Source organism: Neodothiora populina (assembly GCF_041146345.1).
Source record: "Neodothiora populina strain CPC 39397 chromosome Unknown canker_contig_3, whole genome shotgun sequence".
NCBI classification, from domain to species: Eukaryota; Fungi; Ascomycota; class Dothideomycetes; order Dothideales; family Dothioraceae; genus Neodothiora; species Neodothiora populina.
Window position 1 is genome coordinate 1,166,773 of NW_027191417.1, and position 23,116 is coordinate 1,189,888.

Genomic DNA, 23,116 nt, shown 5'->3' on the forward strand with positions numbered 1-23,116 from the left:
GGGAGGAAGCATGTGAGAGGAGGGGCCTCCGCAGATATTGGGTGGTGCCTCTTTTCCCATGGGCGGTGGGCGGGCGGCTACAAACGATCGCCACCGACGTAGACATCAGTTGAGCCGCATTATCGCGTCCTGGCCCTTTTTTTTTTTTTTTTTTGGTTTGGCCCCTCCCTCTGGTTGCTTGCATCGCGCTTGTCTTGGGCGGAAGAGGCTTTCTTGCGCGCTCAACAGTTGCGATGGCTCCGGATGAGGGTTGTGGGTTGGGCGATGGGCGTGGTAGAGAGATGACGATGCTCTCATCGCGATTTCCAACCTTGCCGCTACTGGCGTTGATCGAAGTAAGGTAAGTATAAAAAGGTTGGGGTTTCCCCCTCATGACTGGGTTTTGTTCTTCGCCAATCGATTGCTGTGTGTGTTGCTGTCGCTGTTGTTTCTCCGTGACATTCATACTATCTACTGGTTGCATCTTCGATTCACTACACAACAATACCTCATAATCCCCACTTTATTTCTTTTGCTCCTATCTGGTCCACTTTTACCTCTGAAGGGCCTTGTTCAGTGGTTATATATTCCAAGCCTTCGACACAACGCAGGTTCTTCTGGGAAATTTTCTATAGACAACTATGTCAACTACGACAGCAAAGGACTCCGGCCTCAAGGCTCCCAAGACCACAATGCCTACTACTACTGCTTCGCTTGGTACTAAGCGCAAGCTGATCTGTTTCTCGGGTACGCTGTGGTCATGAGCATTCTTCTCTTCTTGGAGACATCGACTATCCGAATGTTCAACTAACGAACATGTGCGATCTAACTAGATTTCGATGGCACAATCTTCATGCAAGATACCGGTCATATTCTGTTCAACGCACACGGCTGCGGCAGCGAGCAGCGCGAACTTCTCGACGAACAGATTAAGTCTGGCGAACGATCCTTTCGGGATGTCTCCGAGGAAATGTGGGGTTCTTTGAACGTCCCGTTTGCAGATGGCTTTGAGGCGTTGAAAGATGGACTCGAGATCGACCCTGCTTTCAAAGAGTTCCATCAGTTCTGTCTCAACAACAACATTCCCTTCAACGTCATCTCGGCTGGACTCAAGCCTGTGCTCCGCAGCGTGCTCGATCACTTCATTGGCGAGGAGGCAGCCAGCAATATTGATATTGTGGCCAATGACGCGGAGATCTCTGAGGATGGTAGTCAGTGGAAGCCTGTCTGGCGCCACGATAATGATCTGGGTCACGACAAGTCTCTGTCCATCGCCGAGTACAAGGAGTCTGCCCAGCTGGAGAGTGAAGACGGCACGATTCCCATGATCATCTTCATCGGTGATGGCGTATCTGACCTACCGGCAGCTCGTCACTCGGACGTTCTGTTCGCCCGCCGTGGGCTGCGGTTGGAGGAATACTGCGTCGAGCACAAGCTACCTTATATCCCCTTCGACACCTTTGCTGATATCCAGAAGGAGATCTCCAAGATTGCCAAGGCTGATGAAGAGAAGACCAAGGGCGAAGGACTGCCATCCATCTTCAACCCTCGCGCAAACATGTGGCGCAGGGCATCGAGCAAGAAGTCGGTGCCAATTTTCGCGTCTATGACGCCGAGGGAAGAGAAGGTGTTCATCTGGCCCGAGACATTCTCCGAGCTCAAGCCAGTACAGGAGGGAGTTTCGGTCCAAGCATAGGCGGTGGGGGTTTGTTTTTCTTTGATGATTCGTTCCGTACACCGACCATGGGGAGAGTCATAGGCATGGAAGATGATACACAGCATGCGGCAGGCGCACAGCATTTTAGGGCAGCCCCAAGGATATAATTGAAGATGACGAAGAATATGACAGATATGTGAAAGAATTCATTCGATCGATCAATGCATCATGCTGGAGTTAGAGCGGTCGCAAAGATCCGTACACCCATCGACTTGTGCATGGAAACGTTTACAGGTAAGCTGAACCATGGGAATTTACCATGTGTGGATTTCGTGGGGACAAGGCTTCTGTTCCCCATATGCACCTTTCGCCTTGTGAGACATTGACGACAGCTATACATTAAAGGCGGGAAATCACCATTTGCCATGTGCTCCAGCGAAACTCGAAGATCGTCCGACTGTCGACCCCTGGACCTCTACTTGTACTGCGAAACATCCGTACATCCACAGGCTTGAGAGTAGTTGCGGTCAGGCAACACAGTAAACAAACCTCGTACTTCTGGGTGTCGCAAGGTCCGAGAGCCGAACCAATTGGGGCTTGCAGAAGCGAATGGTTTGCCCCGCTGCCGTGATCCAGCAACAAAAGTGAGGTACACTAGCAGAGTAGCAGGTAGTCAGAGAGTCCCGCCGCTGTTGGACTGACGTGGTGGACCAGCCTAAAGATACTTGTACGGAGACTGTACAGTACACCATCTGTCTACCAAGAGTCCCTCCACCACTGCACATCACCAGCCCACCTACTATCACGCCTAGCCTTTCCCTCTGCTCTCCCACTTTCCTCTATTTGCTCCGTTTAGAAACAGGAGGCTCAATTGCTGGCCGGTCCAGCAGCAGAGCCAGCAGCACGCCTGACTCGACAGTCCCACCTACGATTCCCTAAGTCTCATTCGTCGGTCGGCAACCTTGGAAGAGGCAACTGCAGCTTCTCTATCGCACAGCATATAAACGCCCTTGGCACTTGCCCGCCGCGACTAATCCCACTAATCCACCCACTCTCCGATCGTCTGCATCGCCATGCCCAGGCCCCGCATCGCTTCACACCTGTCCATTCAGCGCTTCCGCAATCACAATGGCTCCTCCACCTCGCTCAACCCCAGCAGCCAGGTCAACAGCAGGAGCGTCAGTCCGAACAGGGCAGCAATGGAGAAAGGCGACCACAAGAACGTGAACCTCACTCTGCGGGTGCAGGTCATGAAGGTATTCCACTCAGCAGGGTGGCGTGGCAGACGGGCGGGATGCTGACACTTTCACGCAGGGCAGGAATCTCGCACCCAAAGACAAGAATGGCACCAGTGATCCGGTTCGTTCAGCATGACTATAGACGACAGTGGGCGAGACGCATGGGCTGACATGCAAAACACAGTACCTCGTAGTCACTATCGGTGATGCCAGAGCAGCCACGTCTTCGGTATCCAAGAGCCTCAACCCGGAATGGAACGAGTCATTCGATCTGCCCATCACGGGCGTCGATAGCTTGCTTCTCGAAGCTGTGTGCTGGGACAAAGACCGCTTTGGCAAAGACTACATGGGCGAGTTCGACGTTGCCATTGAGGACATCTTTGCCAACGGCCAGACCATCCAAGAGGCAAGCCTCCGCGCCCATCCGGCCCCCATCTCGCATATTGTCTGACTGTGTGTGATAGCCCCAATGGTACCAGCTCAAGTCTAAGAAGACCGGCAAGAAGAAGAGCACTGCATCTGGCGACATTCTGATCCGCTTCTCCATCTTCGACCCAGCGGACCCCACCGCTTCCGCGCAGCAGGTCTTACAAAAGTTCTTCAGTATTGTAGCTCTCGAACCGACAGAAGGAGACGATGATCTAGACGACCTCAACCGTACCGATACCGCAGACCTTGACGAAGACGACGACTTCGACCCGGACTTTGACGATGATGGCACTCGCAAGCCTGAGCAGGCAGAGAGGAGGAAGAAGAAGAGGCACAGACTGGCCCGGCTCAAGCGTAAGACGAAGCTCAAGGCCTACGAGTTCAACGGACTCAGTGCTGTCGCCGGCGTTCTCTTCCTCGAAATCCAAAAAGTCACAGACCTTCCCCCTGAGCGCAATGGTGAGTTGATATGATCAGGTGATGTCTGAATGCGTGAACTTACTGACGCTTCATAGTGACGAGGACGTCTTTCGACATGGACCCCTTTGTTGTGTCCTCGCTGGGTAAAAAGACCTACCGAACCCGCGTCGTGAAGCACAACCTGAACCCCGTGTTCGAGGAGAAGATGGTGTTCCAGGTCCTTCGTCATGAGACCAACTATTCGCTCAACTTTACCGTTATAGATCGAGACAAGCTCTCGGGTAATGACTTCGTTGGAACTGCCAACTTCGCCCTGCAAACAGCCGTGGCTGTGCAACCAGAAGCTGATCCGGAGACTGGCCTCTACAATTGTCCGGAACCCTTTGAGACCACTGCCGGAACATCTCCTCCAGAATACCGACGGTCACGGTTCAAGCTACCAACGTCGCGGTCGCCCTCGGTGAACAGGTACTCGCGCAACACCTCTTCGAGTAATCTGAGCAGATTGTCAAGGACACAGTCGAACAACAGCTACAGCAGACCCGACTTGCGATCCGAAGCATCCGGGGAGTCCTTGAATATGGGTGATCTACAATCTGACTTGCCATCTGCTTCAAGCTCGAGTCGTCCACAAGGCATACCAGCCGTTCAACTGACTGCCGAGGATGCCGACGACCCCGATCTTAGGTACTATGCCATTCCGCTCGAGCTCAAGCACAAGGAACGCTGGGAAGACAAGCACAGCCCAACGCTTCATGTGTTGGCAAAGTACCTGCCATACCAAGCCTTGAGACAGCAATTCTGGCGAGCAATGCTCAGACATTACGATGCCGACGAGAGTGGGAAACTCGATAAGGTCGAATTGACGACCATGCTCGACACGCTTGGTTCGACGCTGCATGAGTCGACCATCGATTCGTTTTTTGCTCGTTTCTCTGACGTCAATGGCGGCGAGGAATACCTTACCATGGATCAGGCGGTGATATGTTTGGAAGATCAACTGCAGCAGTACCAAGCGCGATCCATGGGCGACACTATCCGTGGTCATCTTCCGGACAGCCTGACCTCGAGGTTCACGACCGTCAGCAATGGTGAGAGCACACCGGGCAACATTTCTCCTTCGATCTATAGCTCGACAACTAGCACGCCCTTGAACAATCGATCCGAATCGTCGATAATACCGGCGCTCGAGGTGTCGGATCTGACCAACGAAGGCGGAGAAGAAGGTGATGCGCTCCCGTCTGACGATCTGGCAGACGAAGAAAGGGGCGAGGAGCACGTCATAGAGATCCATGAGTGCCCCATCTGCCACCAGCCACGTCTCGACAAGAAGAACAGCGAGGCGGACATCATCACACACGTAGCCACGTGTGCCTCTCAGGACTGGCGCGCGGTCAACAACATTGTTATGGGCGGTTTTGTCACGAGCAGCCAGGCGCAGAGGAAGTGGTACAGCAAAGTCATCACCAAGATTGGCTACGGCGGATACAAATTGGGAGCCAACAGTGCAAACATCTTGGTGCAGGACCGCATCACTGGGCAGATCAACGAAGAGCGGATGAGCGTGTACGTCCGCCTCGGTATCCGTCTGCTCTACAAGGGCCTCAAGAGCAACAGCATGGAGAAGAAGAGGATCCGCAAGCTACTGCGTTCGCTTTCCTTCAAGCAGGGTCGCAAGTACGATGATCCAGCGTCGGCGGCGCAGATCGAGGGGTTCATCAACTTCCATCAGCTCGACATGTCCGAGGTGCTTCGGCCTGTGTCAGAGTTCAAGACATTCAACGAGTTTTTCTACCGGGAACTGAAAGCGTCGGCGAGGCCCTGCTCTGCACCGGATCGACCCGAGATAGTCACATCGCCGGCGGATTGCCGATCGGTCGTCTTCAACAAGATGGAAGAGGCGCAACGCATCTGGGTCAAGGGACGAGAGTTCTCTGTCGAACGACTCCTGGGCAATGCCTATCCAGAGGACGCAAAGCGATACGAAGGCGGCTCGCTCGGAATATTCAGGCTGGCACCGCAAGACTACCATCGCTTCCACATCCCTGTCGATGGCATAATGGGCGAAGCCAAGCTCATCGAGGGAGAGTACTACACGGTCAACCCCATGGCGATCCGCAGCGCGCTGGATGTGTATGGAGAGAACGTCAGGGTCGTGGTGCCCATCGACAGCGAGAAGCACGGAAGGGTGATGGTGATCTGCGTGGGTGCGATGATGGTAGGTAGTACGGTCATCACGAGGCGAGCGGGCGAGAGGGTGTCGAGAGCGGAAGAGCTCGGGTATTTCAAGTTTGGTGAGTTGTCGATGCGTGACTGGGGAATCAATGCCAGGAACACTGGGTCAAGCAGTACGGGATTGTGAGAGTCGTGCTAACACGCAGTCACAGGTGGCAGCACACTGCTCTTGTTGTTCGAGCCAGGAAAGATGGTGTACGATGCGGACCTGGTAGACAACTCGCAAGGCGCGCTGGAGACATTGGTGAGTGACAGAGGATTGATTCAAAAGGCTGGGAAGCGGGTACTGACAAGATGTGCGACAGATCAGGGTCGGCATGTCGATAGGGCACAGTCCCAATTCCGCACCGCACACGCCGGACATGCGCAAAGACAACCCGAGCATGGCGGAGAAGCAAGACGCGAAGCGCAGGATCGAGGGCAGCTTTGCACCGCACAATGGCGACGTGTCGGCGGCAGCCAGTATGCAGTGAGAAGAAGAACAAGAAGACGACGTCGGCAGCATCGAGGCACCGGGTGATGTGAGTCTCGGGCCGAGCAGGTGATGTACATGGGTGCACGAGACACGACCAGCTTTGTTTGGGGATACTTTTATCATGGGTAATACCCTCTATCCGCCGAGTCAGACCATCAACTGGCACTCACTCATGCTTTCCTCACACGAGTTGTCTATTGTAGCTGTGTTCCACTTCTATCATCGCACGTGACATCGGGTGCTGGAACAAGCCAAGCGTATGCCAAGATTATGTCAAGAATACCCTTGGACTCAATGTTTACCTCGAGATGATGAAGTTCCCGTTCCCGTTCCCGTTCCCCCGCGTAGCGCAGTGCAAGTCTCGCTTGCAACAACAACGACAACAACAAGGCCCGTAAGCCTCTATACAACGACAACCACGCGCGCATCATCACCATCGCGGAACCCGGCTTTCCTACAGGACTATGCAACAGCAACAGATCATCTGAGCCACCCGAAGCGTTAGATCAAACATCCACACCCCCACACGGGACGCGCAGCCACCGGCTTCCAACCCCATCAGCCGAGGAAGGTGCAGGTGCTTGCTTGACCCATTCTTCCCATGTCCTTCACCGCCATCATCGCCCGGCCACCTTTACATCCACTGAGCATGAGCGGAGCACAAACCAACGGCACCAAGCGAAAGAGCACCCGCCTAGCTTTCGATCCCGAAGACAATGCCCCGCCCAGCAAGAGGACCAAGCCGGACGCTGCCACTGCTACCTCTACCGCCGCCCGCACCGCGTCAGCAAACAACAACAACAACAACACTGCGAATACGAGCAGGACCGCCGCCACGCGATCGAATACCTCCACGGCCACGGTCAAGACAAGAGCTGCAAAGAAATGTGAGTGGTTCGGGGAGGGTCGCGGGACGAGAGAGACGCGTCGAGGCGGAACGAACGAGAGCAAAGGATCATCGAGGGGGGGGGGGTGAATAGGACGCGCGACCGAGCTGACACGTCCAAAAACAGCATACGACGAAGACGAGGACGGCTTTGCATTCTCCCGCACGCGATCCAAGAGACTGAAGGGACGGCCACCGCAGCCTCCAGAACCAGCGCCCAAGCCTGCTGCACCCGAGCCTGAAGCGCCATCCGAACCTGCACGCGTCGAGCCAGCACCTGCCGCGAAACCACAGTCGAAACGCAAACCGAGAAAGACTTTACCCGTGTCACCGGACCAGTCCAAAGTGCAAAAAGACGCGCCACGGAGACGCTCGAAACGTTTGTCTAGCGACACTCGGCAGCCCGCGCATGAGGCTGCCATACCGGAACCGCAACCCGCGGTGACTACTCCCAGACACGCACACGACTCACCTGCGCAACAACAACATGACCAAAATGACGACAGCCCGCAGCTCCAGCCTGGTCAGGACGAGCAGGGCTTACATGTCGACAAGAAGCGACGACTCACGAAAATCCCTCTTCCGTTCGCCGACACTCCGATAATCCGACGGAACAAGGAAATGAGAAAGACCACGGCCGACAATTCGAGGCGATCTTCCTCGGGCATGCGCGGCAGGCGTGCATCTTCTCTGATAGACGCGGGGACCTCACATGGTGCGTATCCCATTCTGTTCTTCGTGCCTTTTTTCGTCTCTGCTTCTTCAGCCTCCCTAATCAAGGACTCGCGCGTGTCTAGGCTCCGACCGCGACGTCGAAGCCGTGCCCGAGTACCAAGGCGGTGGCGATTTGCCTACGAGAAAAGATGACAACAAATCAGAAGCGCAAAGAACTTTGACTGACGGGGACTTTTCCTTTGAAACAGCAGTACCACACTCCGAGGTGGAAACAAAAGAGCTCTATAAACACATCTCCCAGGATCTGATCGAAATCAAGCGCATGCGGCAATTGCTGGTGTGGTGTGGCAGCAGAGCACTACCGGAGAAGCCTGGTGGCCAACTGGATGCTGCCGAGAGTGCGGCCATGCACGCGGGTACGAGTCTCCAGAAAGTTTGCTCTTTATGGTTCTCAAGCTGACACGATCTGCTAGCTCGAGTGATTCAAGTAGAGCTGTTGAACGAATTCGGCAGTAAACACGAGTTGAGTTCGTGGTTCGACCGGGAAGATGACGCGCCAGCAGTGCTGGTGAAGAAACCCAACCCGAGGAACGTTCAGAACGCGGAGAAGCTGCAGCAACTCGAGGGTGAACTAGCTCGGTATGTCGGTTTGTTTGTTTGTTGTCATGATGCGACGTGCTGACCAGAGTTGGCAGACTGCAAGAAGAGAAGCGAAGCTGGGACGATCTGATCGCTTCGACGGCAGGACCCAGTACCACAGAGCTAGAGACTCCGATGACACTGGATGCCGCAAGCATAGATACTTCGCTTTTGGACCCATCGCAGACCGACATTCTGAACACTCTTCTGTCGAGACTATCTACAGACTCACATAGCCACGAGATGACAAAACTCGAGTCTGGCGAAGACACCAACCCGGCAACAACAACAACGTCAACAGCAACAACAATTGGCTCCAAATCATCACCTCGACGACGCGTCAGCGCCCTGACAAAGAACCTAGAATTCAAAATCGACCAATTCGCAGACAGCGCGCACAGAATGGAGCAATACCGCCAGACAGCCGATCTCGCGGCGGACAAGATCCTGGCCTCTGGCGCGCACAGACTCGAAGAGAAAGCAAAGCTTCTCAGGGAGAAGAGTGCGTCTGCGACTGGAACGGCGAGTTCGGCACCGGTCGATGCTCTGGACGCGCTCAGGAGCCTCGGCAGGGTTCTGCATCATAATCGACAACAACAACAACAACAACAACAGCAGCAGCAGCAGCAGCAGCAGCAGCAGCAGCATTCTTCTCGGCAACAGGAGAGAAAGGGAGGGAGAGGCAATGGTAGCAAAGCAGCATGAAAGGGTTTTTGCGCTATTGTATTGTATTGTATTGCATTGTATTGGGATAGAGTATAGGAACGAACTGGCGCGGTTCAGGCACAGTCATTCATGCACGAGTAGGAAGGGACAGAATGAGAGAATCGGTTGTCTACCCTAGCTTGGATTAGTTCTGTCACTTGGTTCCTGGTAGCGCCGTGTCTGCACACCATCCACACCACGCCTTTAGCCACGTAAGAGAGAGGGGGCCGGAAGAGGATGTTTTCTGATTGATTCAGATACCCCATTCGTTTCCAACCATCCATTTAGCCATCGGTTTCCAACGCCGTTCATCGGTCCTCCGTCTTTCTGTTGCGGATTCATCGCTTCGTGCTTTCGTTCGCTCTTTCGTTCTTGTTTCCTCTATTTATTTGAGTTGGGTTGCGTGTCCTTCCAATTCTAGCCTTGCATCCATCCATCCATCCACTCCGTTCACGGACAATACCTCTACTTGTGTAACCCCCGCAATCGCACGACAAGGCACAGAGCAATAGGGAAAAAAAAAGGCACAGGCAAAAATGAACAAGTCGTCGGCAGGGGTGGAAGATTTCTTTTTGGCCATCTCCGGCGTGAATTCACAGCTGATGGGCTGGGTCAGGTAGGTAGGTAGGTAGGTAGGTAGCTGACCACCGAGAGTGGAATTGTTGGGGTTTGCTCGGGTTCATTCGTTATTGTCTACATGATATGCATTCGAACGTCAGACTGGCGCTGTGGAAGAGATAAGGGGGTTTCTAGTCATCTCTTCTTTCTTCACTTCTGTCTTCTCGACTCTCGCTTCGTCTCGCTCTCTTCTCCAGGCTCCACCGTCTCTCTTGTTCTGTTCATGTTGTGTTTTTCGTCGAGAGAGAAAAAAGAAAGAAAAAAGAAAGACAAATCAGTGGCCCGATGCAGCGTGTCTGGACCCCGGTCTGCCCTTCTTGCCTCGTCCGTTGTGGCCCATTGAGCTTTTGCACATGTCGCAGAACCATTTCACTGTGGTCAAGGTCAGTATATCGATCCGTGCACTTGAGTAGACATAAAGTGGTCGAGGAAAGCCGTAGGTGGTTGATGGCGGAGGAAGATGTCATATGAGGCAAGACTCGCAGGATACGGTTGACGGATAGCGGGGAAATGTAAATAGAGACAGAAGCGCAGAACAAAAACTCACCATTGTCCGCCGGCACACTCCTCAGACCGGTGCAGGTCAAATGGAACCATTCCATCGTGCAATTGGGGTTATCGCAGGCAATCATCTCGCCCCAACTTCCCCTGCCGCAATAGCAGTACCGAGGCTCGTTGGGGTCGTCCTCTTCCTCTTCCTCTTCTTCTTCGTCGTCCACCTGCTGACTGACCGGCTCTTGCTGCTTTCGATGTCGTCTCGTATCCGCCACCGTCGCCGCCACGTCCTGCTGCTGCTGCTGCTGCTGGTTGTGACGATGATCGTCGACGGCAATGGCGGCGGCGCGCTCGGAGCCTCGACCGCCGACTCGTTCGTCTCCGTCCTCCTCTTGGTCGTCGTGGTCGGCTTCGAGCGGCGGAATCTGCTGGGCTTCGGGAGTGATGTTGCGGGAGCGCGAATGCGGGGCGGAACGAGGGGGTTCGGTGTCGCGACCCCGTTGACGCGAAGCGCGGCTCGATCGACCACCCATCGATGCGTTGCCGGCAATGACAGCGGCGGCGGCGGCGGCGGCGGCGGCGGAGACGGACGCGACGGTGCGCGGAGCAGACCTCCTGCTGCTGCTCCTCGCACCGTGATGACCAGCACCTCCCCCTCCCCCACTGACACTCCCACTCGTGGAAGCGCTGCCAGTGGCGCCACGGGTGACGCCCTCGCGCACTTGGTTGCGCTCTTCGTCGTCCGAGTCCGCGTCGGACGTGGGCTGGCCGGGCACGGAGCGGTGGCGGTCCATATCTGGCGAGCGGTTAAAACTAGCGATCTGCTTGAGAATATGCGCGCCAGAACTTTTTCGATGATGTGTTTTCTTCTTTTGCGAGTCGCCGCCAACAGCACTCGAGGCTTCGGGAGTTTGGGATTGGGAGGGTCGGGTGGAGGCTGTACCATTCTTGTCGGCAACATCGGTGCGCGAATTGGTGCCGCGGTTTGAGCGCGTGCGGACCATGGTGGCGCTGCCGGGCACAGGACTGTCTGGCGCTGCGGCATGAGCCAGAGGTGTCGACGTCTTGGGTGCGCGTGCGCGTGTGGGTTGCTCTGGTGGTCGAGAGTGCGATTGTTCTTGTGCTTGTGTTTGTGCTTGTGCTTGTGCTTGCGCTTCTTGGTCTTGCTTCTGTCGCTGCTGCTGCTGCTGCTGTGCGTCGGATGTGGCCATCTCTTCTTGCTTGAGGCCCTGTTTGCGATCTGCCGACTTGTTGTTTTCCAGCTCTTGTTCGCGATCAATGTCCATCTTGTCCTCACTTGCCGCTAGTGCAGTATTAGCTTGCTCAGTAGAGCGCTGAATGTCATGGTTGTTGTTATTGTTGTTGTTGTTGATGTTGATTGCACCATTGGTGCCACTGGCTCCACTGGCGCTGTTAGTGGTGCGACTCTTGGGCGCAGAAGTGGGTTGGCTGCTGCGCTCGCGCTCTTCCTCTGCGCCGTGCCCGCCCGCCAGCAGTGAGTACTGCAGGTTCGAAGTCGACGAGTTCTGACGGTTGCGCGAAGACGCCGGTCGTTGTGCGCTGGCCAGCTCAGCCTGCACGTTGTTCAGCAATGGAGAAGAAGCCACGACTGGTGAATTGTCGCCGGAGTTGAGGGCGGCAGCTGCTTGGTTGCTGTGAGGCAGAAAGGTGTCAGCGGAGGATTGTCTGATTCTCGTCAGTGTCGCTGGAACATACCGCTTCTTGACGGGCACAAAGCCCGGCGCGGGACCTGGCTTCTTCTTCTGTTTGGCGGCGGGTTCGGCCTGAGGGGTGGATCTTGGCGTTGTGTTTCCTCCTCTTCCATTCTTCAGAGCGCTGGCAGACCGTTCCATTGCCGGAGTGGCCACCTTGTCGACCTTTCTTCTCTTGGCGGGCGCGCCTTCTGTGATTCCCAACCCGGCGACTTTGCCGTCTGCCGCTTCCTTGCGAGCCTTTGCGGGGGCTGCTCTCTTCTGGACGGGCTTGTCGTCAAAGTCGGACTCGGCGTGGTGGTGGTGGTTGTTGTTGTTGTTGTTGTTGTTGTTGTTGTTGTGGTGGTGGTGGTGGTGGTGGTGCTTGCTCTTCTTGCTTTCGCGCGTGGCCTGGCCTCTCGCGGCGGCAATGTCGTTGTCGTGAACGGCAGCGGCAGCGGCAGCCAGATTGGATGTGGCGGCGACGTCTCTCCTGGCGCGTTCGTGTGCGGGGGCAGGCTGCTTCTTGACTCTGTTCTCGGCGTAGGCCCAATGTGTCAGGCTGCCCAGTCTGGCCTCTTCGCTGATCTCGGCCTCGACGTGCGGCATGACGCTGTCCATGCGCGACAGCTGCTGCGAAAGGACGCGGTTGGCCTCGGCCATGACGTTGTTCTTCTCGTCGAGATTGACAATCATGTTGCCGATGAGATGGCGCAGATCCCGGACGTTCGAGCGCCTGGCGAGGTCGGCCTGCTGGTCGATGCGAGAATTGGCGGCGTCGAGGACATCAGAGACGCGGTCGGGGTTCGGGGCGATGCCGTTGATGACGGATCCATTCAGACTGGCGGTGGCGCTGTTGGAGGCGGTGAAAGACAGCAGGCCTTGAGTCGAGGGGTCTGCATTTCTTCGCGGCGGAGCAGGCAATGCCAGGATGTTGGCCGACAGAGTCTTGAGGGCCTCGGTGGGTCCATAGACTTTGGCCTCGACCTCTTTCATCAGCGAGACGTGTCGCTGGACCTCTTTCGGCAGGGCGCTGACTGCGTCGGCGAAGTAAGTGATGGCGGGGAAGAAGCCCGGAGGATCTTGTTCCTGGGGCTCGTCGACGGGACCGCTGAGGCTGCCGTAGGGACGGGCATAGTAGTTGATGGGTCGCGAGGTGCTGGTGCGAGGCTGGCGACCAGACTGTCGTCTGTTGGTGTCTGTTGCCGTCGAGCCCTTGCGTGCCGACGCGGCGGGAGGCATTTTGATCTCGTCTACTTGCTGTAGGTGGAGCGTAAAGGGTGGTGATACACAGAGTGCTGCTGCTGCTGCGGCGGCGGCGGCGATGCGACACCGAGCTTGTCCTTGTCCGGGACCGTTGTTCTGCTGCCGGCGAAGACGAGGAGAAGAAAAGGTCGATCGGAGAGGGGGACGATTTATGGCTTGTGGCTATGTCATATTCACGGTGAAGTCTGGCATTTGGAGAAGGTGGAGGTTTCGGAAGCGAGTGATAAAGTGGATCAAATGTAAATGTAAATGGTTGTGGAACAGACTGAATGAAAGAAAGAGGGAAAGAACAGCTGCATAAGGTACAGTACAGTAGTACCGTATAGTAGTACCATACCTTACCTACCTTAGGGTACAAAGTAAGGTACCGCACTGTTCTGTACAAAGACAAAGACAAAGACGCCCGCCTGCTCCACCTCCACGCCCACACACCTCAATCTAAGGTACTCGTCCTCGTCCACTACTCGGCCCGATCTTTCCTTGGTGTCAGCACTGATTCATGTGCAAATCATGCTTCATGACGTACAGACCCAGCACACTTTCTGCTATTGTCTCCTGAGGCAGCCAGCCGTCTTCGCAAGCATCCAGTAACTCCCTCTATGGAGCAATGAATCCGACCCTGAACAATACAACCGTCCCTTGGCCCATACGGACGCTTTATTCACAGCTGACCGCTGCATGAAGACGTGAATACTGATCTTCCCTCGAGTCAGTCATGGCCGTCGGCATTAACACGTACTATCTCCGCCATGCTTTTCTTATCTGTCAGACATTTCTTTGTCTCTACTGTACAGTAGATAAAGGCAGAAGGCATCTCGAAACAAGATACATTCTGCCGCCTGCTGGGCATCCATTTCTTGTGTGGAACAAGGCTCCCATATAAGGCAGTCGCATATAATGTCCGCCTCGAAAACAAAGTAAAGAAACGCCTGCCTGCCAGTCACTCACTGTGTCGAGTAGCCCTCATCCACATCATCTCGCACCATGGACACCCTGTCAGACCGCGGCCGAGCGACGGCAGCAACGAGCATGAGATCGATACTGAGCCCGATCCTAGCCGACCGTTACAACCCATCCAGCAACCCAGACGGCTGGGTAGACATGGGCACGGCAGAAAACTACAACATGACGAGCGACATCTCGGGCTTTGCCAACAAACATGTATGAAAAAGAAAAGCGCAAAGCCGCGTGAAACTCCTATCAGAAGAGAAAAAAGATTTTGTGGAAAAAAAAACCCACTTTTTTAATTCGTTTTTGTTCCCCACAGATGACCACCGTGGCGCAGACCTTCACCTATGGCAGCGGGCCCTGGGGTAGTGAGCGCTTGCGCATCGCCATGGCGAGACACATGACCAAGTACTTCCGCTCTGTCAACCCCATAGTCCCGGACGATATCCTCTTTGCGAACGGTCTCACCTCCATTTGTGAGCTCTTGGGCTGGAACCTTTGCCAACCGGGCGAAGGCATTCTTTTTCCTACTCCGGTATATCAGGCCTTTGCGACCGACTTTGGTGCCAAAGCAGAAGTGAAATGCATCTTCACCCCTTTCCATGGTGTCGACCAGTTCTCTCCTGCTTGTGTAGAAAAGTATGAGCAAGCTCTGGAAAAGGCTGAGAGCGAGGGCGTCAAGGTCCGAGCCTTGCTGCTCTGCAACCCGCATAATCCCCTCGGCCAATGTTATTCGAGGGAGACGATAATCGCTTTGATGCGGTTTTGTCAGCGCCGCAACATTCATCTGATATCCGATGAGATCTACGCTCTTTCCGTTTACGATGTTGCATCATCATCGTCGTCCCCCTCTTCGTCATCTACGGCCGAAACAGCAACAGCAGGACCAGATGATAACAACACCAGTTCGCAACCACCGTTGCCGTTCTGCTCAGTATTGTCCTTCGACACCACCCCATACATCCCCACAGATCTGCTCCATGTGCTCTACGGCTTCAGCAAGGACTTTGCATGTGGCGGTCTTCGACTCGGCTGCATATACACGCGCAGCGAAGCTCTGATGGCTGCAGTCGGTGCGATAACCCAATTCGCCTGGTCCGGCGCACTCAACCAGACGTTTGCCTACCTGATGCTTGAAGACGAAGAGTGGCTTGATTCGTTCATCCAGAAGTCGCAAAAGACATTGGCGGAGCGAAGTCGGCTCGCTCGCGATGTTCTCGATGGCAAAGGTATCGCGTACAGTAAAGGGAGTAATGCGGGTTTCTTCATCTGGGTAGACTTGCGACCATTCTTGCCTCTTGGAAACGAAAAAGATGAGGAAATCGAGCCCAGCGATGCATGGGCAAGGGAAAGAGAACTCGTCAGGAGAATGGGCCAGAAGAAGATATATCTCAATGACGGAGGCAGTATGAATGCTGAAGAGGCGGGCTGGTTCAGACTTATCTTCTCTCAAGAATCAGAGGTTATTCAAGAGGGTCTCAAGCGACTCTGGGAGGTGCTTGGTATCTAGATGATCATGTCGATCTGTTTTTCGTTGTTATGAAACCAGACAAACATCCACGAATATAAAAGCTGCCAGGATGTCTCATGCGGAACCTCTCCATTCAAGAATCCGAAAATAGTGGTTTAGGAGACCGTTGCGGCATGCATAGCGCCGGGTACCAAGATGCCAGAGTCGATTGTCCGCAAAGGACTGGGGATAGGGATTGTTGGCGGCAGCTGTAACATGTAACCATTAGTTCTTAAACACTCTTCGATATTTTGCTCTTAGAAACATTTCCGCATGTGGAAAATACGGAAGACACATATCGCCTTAGCTGTCAAGACTGACCTTGACCACTTTTCTTTCGACAAGGCGGACCCATCTCCGTCGTCTCCAATCGCCTCTTTTGCCCACGCCTGCGCCTTCGTCCAGGCTTTTTGAAGTCGCATGCTTGCCCTTGCTACTCTTGAAGGAAGAATTAAGGGGGGACCCGAAGGCGTAGGCGCCCGGTGCCGTATCAGGATAAGTGATATCATAGACCCAATGCTCGCCTTCGGTCTCGACTTCGACGCCGGTAACACATCTTTCTTCGACCCATTCTCGGCTGTACAGATCTAACATCCACTTCTTGTCACGCCATCGCCATCCGGGCGGCGCCTGGACTTCCTCGAAGAACTGTGTGCCTACTGCTCTGGCGCCGGCAATGCGTGATGGCGACATGGGGTCATATGGACTGGTCGTGAACAGCCAGGGTTCCCATTCGTTATCCTTCTTCGAGCTGGTGAGGCCCTGGTAGCTGTTTCGTCGCTTCTGCAGCTCGAATATCTCCACCTCGCGGATCTCCGGTGGCTCATCCAGGACAATGTCTTTGATTGTCCATTCTCTGAGGCGCGCAGAAGCCTGCTCTCGCCAGAGCTTGAATTGCTCGAGCGAAGACGCGCTGAGCAGCAGCTCCTGCGCTTCTGGGTGACCCGCGCCTGTGGCAAGCCAACCAGTCACAAGTGCTACTGCTCGCCACGGGATCAGATGCGAAGCGATGAAGGCGGCACTGCATACTAGCGTGACAGCCAGAAAGACCGTGGAGGAGAGGGGTTCGTCACTGAAGTCTGTGAATGGCGTAACGAGTGCAATGGCAGCATCGTGGGCTCGCGAGAAGTCTTCCATGCAGTTCTGCAAGTCACGCATGTTGCGAAAGAAGTCTTTGCTCATTTCTGGCGCAGGCTTGACCCGTTGCGGCGGCGCGACTGCTGGACCCGAGTAGCCATAATTGGCGTATTGCTCCGCTGCAGCTGCATTGGAGGATGGGGGCTTGGCTGAAGGAGGTGGAGGGTGTCGAGCTAGGAAAGACGGCACCATCACGAAGAATAGTACCGCTGCCAGAGGCACGATCGGAATAAGATTCGGCTGAAGACAGACCAGCGTATAGACGGCCAGAAACGAGAGCGTATGTGATGGGACCACCCAAGTAAAGAGGCGAATCAGTTCATTCTGAAACACAAAAACGATTCCGATTCTACCGCTCAATTAGACCAGGAACCTACCTCTATCCTCATTTGCAGTACCTACCTTGCATTGAAACGTCGAAAATTACTAGACATCATCGGCAAGCTGAAGTTAGGCCGATCGACATATTGTCTCGACCTTCGATCCTTTTTGGGATGGCCGTCTTCATCAACCTCATTAGGAAAGACCTGCTCCAGTAATCTTTGCCATGTATCAGCATATGAAACTTCTTCAGACATATTTCCGAAACAAAATTACGAGTTCACCAGCCTCTCCTGAACACTGGCATGAGAAGCTTTATAATGCGCATTCGCATCATGTAATTTCCCACGAAGCTTCTCGGCTTCCTGTCGCCAGACATCTCGCTTCCTGGGCTTCTTGCTGCCGCCAGCCTCACCACTCGAGGGCCACGATGTCGTTGTGTTGCTCGTTTCCGGAACTTCGTCGTCTGCTCGGGGGAAGCGTATGACCGGTATGGCCTCACCGCGGTTGGCGATGGAGCCGGTGTTCGAGTAGTCGTCGTCCATGGTTAGATGCCGGACTAATACTGTTATGTCGTTTGCATGCTCTGCTGGCTTTTCGAGTATGGTCAGAGACTTCAGTGTATAGCCGAAAACTATATATTGTTCCTACGAAGACGATGCGGCGCGATATCAAGCAATATAGGGTGGAGTTGGTGGAAACGCACGCCTGCGGGGACGTCCAGTGGTGTAACGTCACTGTCACATGTAAGTCAAGGCGGCTTTGTTTGCGGCGTTTGTCACCTCAGTATACACAGTGATCCCAAAGTAAGGCAAGGTAGGTAATATAAGCACTATAAACTATAACCATACTCGTCATAGATTTATGTATGTGCAGCGTGCTCCGACAATTTGATCTTTTTCTCATCATGTATCTCAACAAGTGAATAACACATAAAGAGTGACGAGCACAGGTGCTTGCTGTCTCATGGGTGTTTTATAAAGTGCTCTATTGCTACTAGATTACTAAACCGAAAACACAGCACTATAGCGTAGACGGTAAGACTGCGTCTAGTCATTTACCACACGGATATCACGCGTTCAGGTAACTTGGTCATATCTGCGCCAGAGTCAACCGAAGGTCGGTTATAGGGGATGGGTAAAGCACAGCATGTGATGGGATGTGACTCAATTCCCAACGATCACGTTGCCCGCCCAAGGCCAGGGTCGCCCTGTAATCACCAACACAGACTTTTGAACCGAAAGGACACAAAAAAGTATAACTCACGTAGGTAAAAAGGGTGAAACATTATGGTCTATAAGTGTCTTTCATTCATTCATGAATCTATAAATCTAAAAGCAACCGGTGTATATAAACGCTTCTAAATGTCTTCACGCGAAGCCATGCTCTACTAATGGCAACGCGACATCAACCAGCCCTGACAATCATGCTGAATGCATTTACAAGACAGGAGCTCCGTACGCGGCGGCGGCCGAGCTGAGGTCTGCAAAGCCATACTCTGCGCTGCTTCCGCCCAACTTCTTCTGCCAGATACCCACATCGGCGAGGAAAGGCTTCACGTTGTTTTCCTCGCTGAGGTCGATGGGCTCTTGACCCTTGCCCATCTGTCGCATCTGTGCACCGGCGACAACAGTGCCCATGCCGAAGTCATTGTCGTCGAACAGGATGACCTGTGCGCCGAGGACCTTACCGCTGAGGATGTCAGCGCAGAGGCTGGGCTCCTGACAGAGAGGACGGGCGAGACCGACGCCGTCGGTGGACTTCAGAGCGTTGATCATTGCGCCGGCGGTCTTGAAGCCTCCGGTGACGTAGACCTTGGTCTTGGTCAGAGCAGGGGCGATGAGTTCAGCGAACTCCAAGAAGAAACCTTCGCGCTTCTTGGTGCTCTCGCGCTTGTGGCCGAAACCAATGTTCTCGTAGGTGCCACCGGAAAGTTCGACAAAGTCGAAGTTGTGCTTCTCCAGGATCTGGCAGAAGGTCTTGGCGTCTTCAGGGGTGAAACCCTTGTCCTGGAACTCGACGCTGTTGAGCTTGATGCCGACGATGAAGTTCGGCGAGGTACGCTTGCGGATCTCAGTCGAGATCTCAGTGACCAGGCGGCAACGGTTCTCGATTGAGCCACCATACTTGTCGGTACGTTTGTTGGTGGTGGGCGACAAAAACTGTGCGAGGAGGTATCCGTGTGCGCCGTGGAGCTCGATGCCGTCCCAGCCAGCTTTCTCCAAGTACTCCGCGGCGTGAGCGAAGCCCTCGATAATGTTCTTGATGTCTTCTTCCGTGGCAGGGCGAGGCTTGGAGAAGGTCATGCCCATCACAGCCCCGAGCTGAACATCAGAGGCAGAGATGGGGTTCTGCTGGATCTTGCTCTCGACCTGGCGACCGGGGTGGGAGACCTGGGCAACAGCGAGCATGCCATGTGCCTTGGCTGCGGTAGCCATGTCCATGAATCCCTTGAACCGCTCACCCTCGTACTTGGCATCACGAGGGATGATAGGGTTTCCCGCAGCCTCGAGGTGGTCGTACTCGATCATGACATTTCCGGAGAGGATCACACCAATCTGGCCCTCGCCCCAGCGCTTGTAGAGGTTGACGAGCTCCTTGGACGGGACACCACGTGCGGGCAAGTTCTCGGGATCCCAGGACGAGAGACGCTCAGTCATAGCACCCTTGATGAAACGGTTCGGCGCATCGCGGCCTGAGAACTCGAAGTGGAGGGGTTGTCCCAATGGCGAGACGTCGACTTTCTCGGATTCGTAGCGAGTCATTGTGAATGGTATTGGCGGATGTGAAGGGTAAAAGCGGATTGGTAGGAAGTAGTCGATTGAGAAAGTGAAACAAAGTGTAGACAAAGATATAAGGAACCAAAAAGACCTAGCAACTTACCGGCACTTGTATCATGTGGCAATGGCACTATATACCCTACACTTACAGCACGAACGCACAACCGGGGCAGCAGCCAGCATAGGGTGGAGTGGCGCGCCTGCTTTGACCGCTCAGACCCCAGCTTACAAACCTCACTGCAGACATCGAACGACACGAACATCTTACCTCGGCGGAAGAATGAGAAAGACACTGATAGAGCGGGCCTACCAGACGGCACACGACTCTTTAGGAAAATGTGGAAACGCATGAGGAAGCACGGTTGTTCGTTTACGTATAGTGCCACAAGGTCGCAGTACGGTAACTGTGACCCAACGCCGACAACGACGAGGGGAATACACACCGACAGATACGTCATTACTGTCCCACTGCCGGCAACGACCTGCGCGTTCTGCTGGTTTGGCTGCTTCGAGAATCTACCTTTACCCACCTTTATTTTTTCTCTATTGAGGTTGCGCTCACTCGGAAGTTGACTAGCTTGTTTCGGAAATTGTCGATGAATCTTTTCTGGGGAAAAGCAAGGAGGCTTAGCTTTTAGAGTGCTGTCGCTTACAAACCCTCCATTATTTGCTTAAATGAGAGGTACAGTACAGTACTCACGCTAGGTATCCCCGAAGCACTTACAGTAGCTTGATGTCATCGTCCAATACCACTCTCTGATTTTGTTGCACAGAGCCTATATATGCATGTAGGTGGAATTATAGGCTACCAGGAGAGTCTGAGGATAATAAGGAGCTTCAGATGTCGTAGGTCAGATTCAGGATCCAGCAAAACAGGATTGGGGGTGGGCGAAAAATTCCAAAGTGTTCATTCCAAGACGTGATAGCTTCAATTATATACTGCAAACTGGTATGATTGGACACTACGATGAGTGTCCTTTTTGTTTCGATGCTAAGAAGCCAACTCCCTTCTCCGAGTTGTCGTTTCCAAACACATGAGGTATTTTGATTAGTCATTGAGCTTTTCTTACTCGTCCTTCATGTCGACAACGCAACGGATGCAGTCACCTGCCTTCATGTCGTTGAAAGCTTGGGTGATCGCGGAAAGGGGTTGTCTGTGAGTGATGAACTCGTCAACCTTGAGCTGGCCGCTCATGTAGTCGTCGACGAGGGAAGGAAGCTGAGAGCGGCCCTTGACACCACCGAAGGCACATCCCTTCCACACACGGCCAGTGACGAGTTGGAATGCTGTGGTAATCATTTTAGCTGATGTCAGATCAGGTAGTCCTGGGAACACTTACGTCTTGTGCTAATCTCCTGTCCAGCGGCAGCGACACCGATGATGATGCTCTCACCCCAGCCCTTGTGGCAGGCCTCGAGGGCGCTTCTCATGACGTGCACGTTACCAGTGCAGTCGAATGTGTAGTCGCAACCTCCGTCAGTCATCTCGATAAGCTTCTCCTGGATGGTCTGGCCATCCTTGAGGTGCATGGGGTTGACAAAGTCGGTGGCACCGAACTTCTCAGACCACTCCTTCTTGCTGTCGTTGACATCGACGACGATGATCTTGCCAGCACCGTTCTTGACGCAACCCTGAATGACGGAGAGACCGACACAGCCAGCACCGAAGATGGCGCAGTTGCTGCCCTTCTCAACACCACCCTTGCCGGCGGTGATGACAGCGGCACCGTAGCCAGTGGTGATACCACAGCCGAGCAGGCAGGTGCGGTCCATGGGGGCCTTGTCGGTGATCTGGACGACGGAGATGTCGGCGACGACAGTGTACTGAGAGAAGGTCGAGGTACCCATGAAGTGGAGGAGGTCCTTGCCCTTGCACTTGAAGCGAGAAGTGCCATCGGGCATGACACCCTTTCCTTGGGTTGCGCGGATCTTACCGCAGAGGTTGGTCTTGCCTGACTTGCAGAACTTGCACTCACCACACTCGGGGGTGCTATAGATTGTATTAGCAGATTGACCTACAATTGAGTTCCCCCACTTTCGACAGTTCCAATTCTGACTGACAGTATGTAAACTGCACAGCAGCAACACATGATCGAAGGACAGATCGGCAGCTCTGGAACGATGGACGTTCCGCACATTGCCGAAGAAGGGGTGGAAGAGAAAAGCAAACAACTCACTATAGGGCAACGACGTTGTCACCAACCTTCACGTTCGTGACGCCCTCACCGACACTCTCGACGATACCAGCACCCTCGTGACCGAGAACGATGGGGAAGGCACCCTCGGGGTCCTTGCCGGACAGAGTGTATGCATCGGTGTGGCAGACACCGGTGTAGTAGATCTGGATTCTGACTTCGTGTGCCTTTGGGGGTGCAACCTCGATGTCTTCGATGGTGAGGTCCTTGCCGGCTTCCCAGGCAACGGCGGCCTTGCAGGTGATGGTCTTTCCGACGGTGGACATGTTTGTGTTCGGGTGTTTGTGAGGTTGTATGAAGAGGAGGAGAAGATAGAACAGGAGAATATGATCAAGCTGCTAGGGGAGGAGTCACCTTTAGTAGACAAAAGGTCGTAGCGAAAACGATTCAACGATAGCGGAATTATCTGGGTACCTTTGTAATGTCTAAGGTATTTGGCCGGGCAGCGGGGTACGAGGGGCTGTTTCTGGTCTGACGCTGCGCCAAGCTCACCAAAACTCGGTGGATAGGAGATATTTCGGACTGAGTAAGGTAGCAAAGAGTCCGGATTAGGACAACAACTGCGGTCAAGAGCGCAAGGCCCGAAGGCCCAACTCGCACTACTACCTTATGCTGGTCAGAGGAACGCTTTTACTGCCACGAAGGTGTAGGAATTTGCGTCCTCTGACATCAGAGATTGGCTATAGCTCTCTCTCACAATGGCCTTATACAAGTAAAACTGCTGAGAACAAGGATCGGAGGGCTTGTCGAGCGTTGCCTACGCCACATAGGGTAGCCTAGTGCGAAAGCCAAGGTCGTTGTCACTGCTCTCTACAGA

The 23,116-nt window shown here is 54.1% G+C and overlaps 8 protein-coding genes across 11 annotated transcripts; 4 read left to right on the forward strand and 4 right to left on the reverse strand.

Annotated features, from left to right (window-relative positions):
• Positions 1–620: 620 nt before the first annotated feature.
• AAFC00_004796 (uncharacterized protein) lies at positions 621–1,675 on the forward strand (the record flags this gene model as incomplete). Of its 2 annotated transcripts, none has more annotated exons than XM_069344487.1 (2): positions 621–726; positions 813–1,675. In XM_069344487.1, 2 exons carry the CDS (start codon positions 621–623, stop codon positions 1,673–1,675), a joined length of 969 nt encoding a protein of 322 aa, XP_069196914.1. The 2 variants fall into 2 exon arrangements, with proteins under 2 accessions (XP_069196914.1, XP_069196915.1); XM_069344486.1 differs by having other exon boundaries at positions 672–726.
• Positions 1,676–2,709: 1,034 nt separating this feature from the next.
• On the forward strand, positions 2,710–6,431 carry AAFC00_004797 (uncharacterized protein; the record flags this gene model as incomplete). Its single annotated transcript, XM_069344490.1, has 7 exons — positions 2,710–2,892; positions 2,951–2,995; positions 3,059–3,280; positions 3,339–3,762; positions 3,819–6,017; positions 6,111–6,202; positions 6,264–6,431. 7 exons carry the CDS (start codon positions 2,710–2,712, stop codon positions 6,429–6,431), a joined length of 3,333 nt encoding a protein of 1,110 aa, XP_069196916.1.
• Positions 6,432–7,034: 603 nt separating this feature from the next.
• Positions 7,035–9,338, forward strand: AAFC00_004798 (uncharacterized protein; the record flags this gene model as incomplete). 2 transcript variants are annotated; one of them, XM_069348198.1, is made up of 5 exons in its annotated part: positions 7,035–7,320; positions 7,447–8,034; positions 8,117–8,410; positions 8,468–8,633; positions 8,690–9,338. In XM_069348198.1, the coding sequence occupies 5 exons, from the start codon at positions 7,035–7,037 to the stop codon at positions 9,336–9,338; spliced, it is 1,983 nt and encodes a 660-aa protein (XP_069196918.1). The 2 variants fall into 2 exon arrangements, with proteins under 2 accessions (XP_069196918.1, XP_069196917.1); XM_069344491.1 differs by having other exon boundaries at positions 8,243–8,410.
• Positions 9,339–10,230: 892 nt separating this feature from the next.
• AAFC00_004799 (uncharacterized protein) lies at positions 10,231–13,384 on the reverse strand (the record flags this gene model as incomplete). 2 transcript variants are annotated; one of them, XM_069344492.1, is made up of 4 exons in its annotated part: positions 10,231–10,328; positions 10,504–11,247; positions 11,395–12,104; positions 12,168–13,384. In XM_069344492.1, the coding sequence occupies 4 exons, from the start codon at positions 13,382–13,384 to the stop codon at positions 10,231–10,233; spliced, it is 2,769 nt and encodes a 922-aa protein (XP_069196919.1). The 2 variants fall into 2 exon arrangements, with proteins under 2 accessions (XP_069196919.1, XP_069196920.1); XM_069344493.1 differs by having other exon boundaries at positions 10,504–12,104.
• Positions 13,385–14,392: 1,008 nt separating this feature from the next.
• AAFC00_004800 (uncharacterized protein) lies at positions 14,393–15,866 on the forward strand (the record flags this gene model as incomplete). The annotated part of the gene is made up of 2 exons (XM_069344494.1): positions 14,393–14,569; positions 14,676–15,866. The coding sequence occupies 2 exons, from the start codon at positions 14,393–14,395 to the stop codon at positions 15,864–15,866; spliced, it is 1,368 nt and encodes a 455-aa protein (XP_069196921.1).
• Positions 15,867–16,169: 303 nt separating this feature from the next.
• AAFC00_004801 (uncharacterized protein) lies at positions 16,170–17,869 on the reverse strand (the record flags this gene model as incomplete). The annotated part of the gene is made up of 3 exons (XM_069344495.1): positions 16,170–17,352; positions 17,406–17,543; positions 17,601–17,869. 3 exons carry the CDS (start codon positions 17,867–17,869, stop codon positions 16,170–16,172), a joined length of 1,590 nt encoding a protein of 529 aa, XP_069196922.1.
• An 894-nt stretch (positions 17,870–18,763) lies between these two features.
• AAFC00_004802 (uncharacterized protein) lies at positions 18,764–20,089 on the reverse strand (the record flags this gene model as incomplete). The annotated part of the gene is made up of 1 exon (XM_069344496.1): positions 18,764–20,089. The coding sequence occupies one exon, from the start codon at positions 20,087–20,089 to the stop codon at positions 18,764–18,766; it is 1,326 nt and encodes a 441-aa protein (XP_069196923.1).
• Positions 20,090–21,170: 1,081 nt separating this feature from the next.
• On the reverse strand, positions 21,171–22,565 carry AAFC00_004803 (uncharacterized protein; the record flags this gene model as incomplete). The annotated part of the gene is made up of 3 exons (XM_069344497.1): positions 21,171–21,391; positions 21,445–22,094; positions 22,282–22,565. 3 exons carry the CDS (start codon positions 22,563–22,565, stop codon positions 21,171–21,173), a joined length of 1,155 nt encoding a protein of 384 aa, XP_069196924.1.
• Positions 22,566–23,116: the final 551 nt, after the last annotated feature.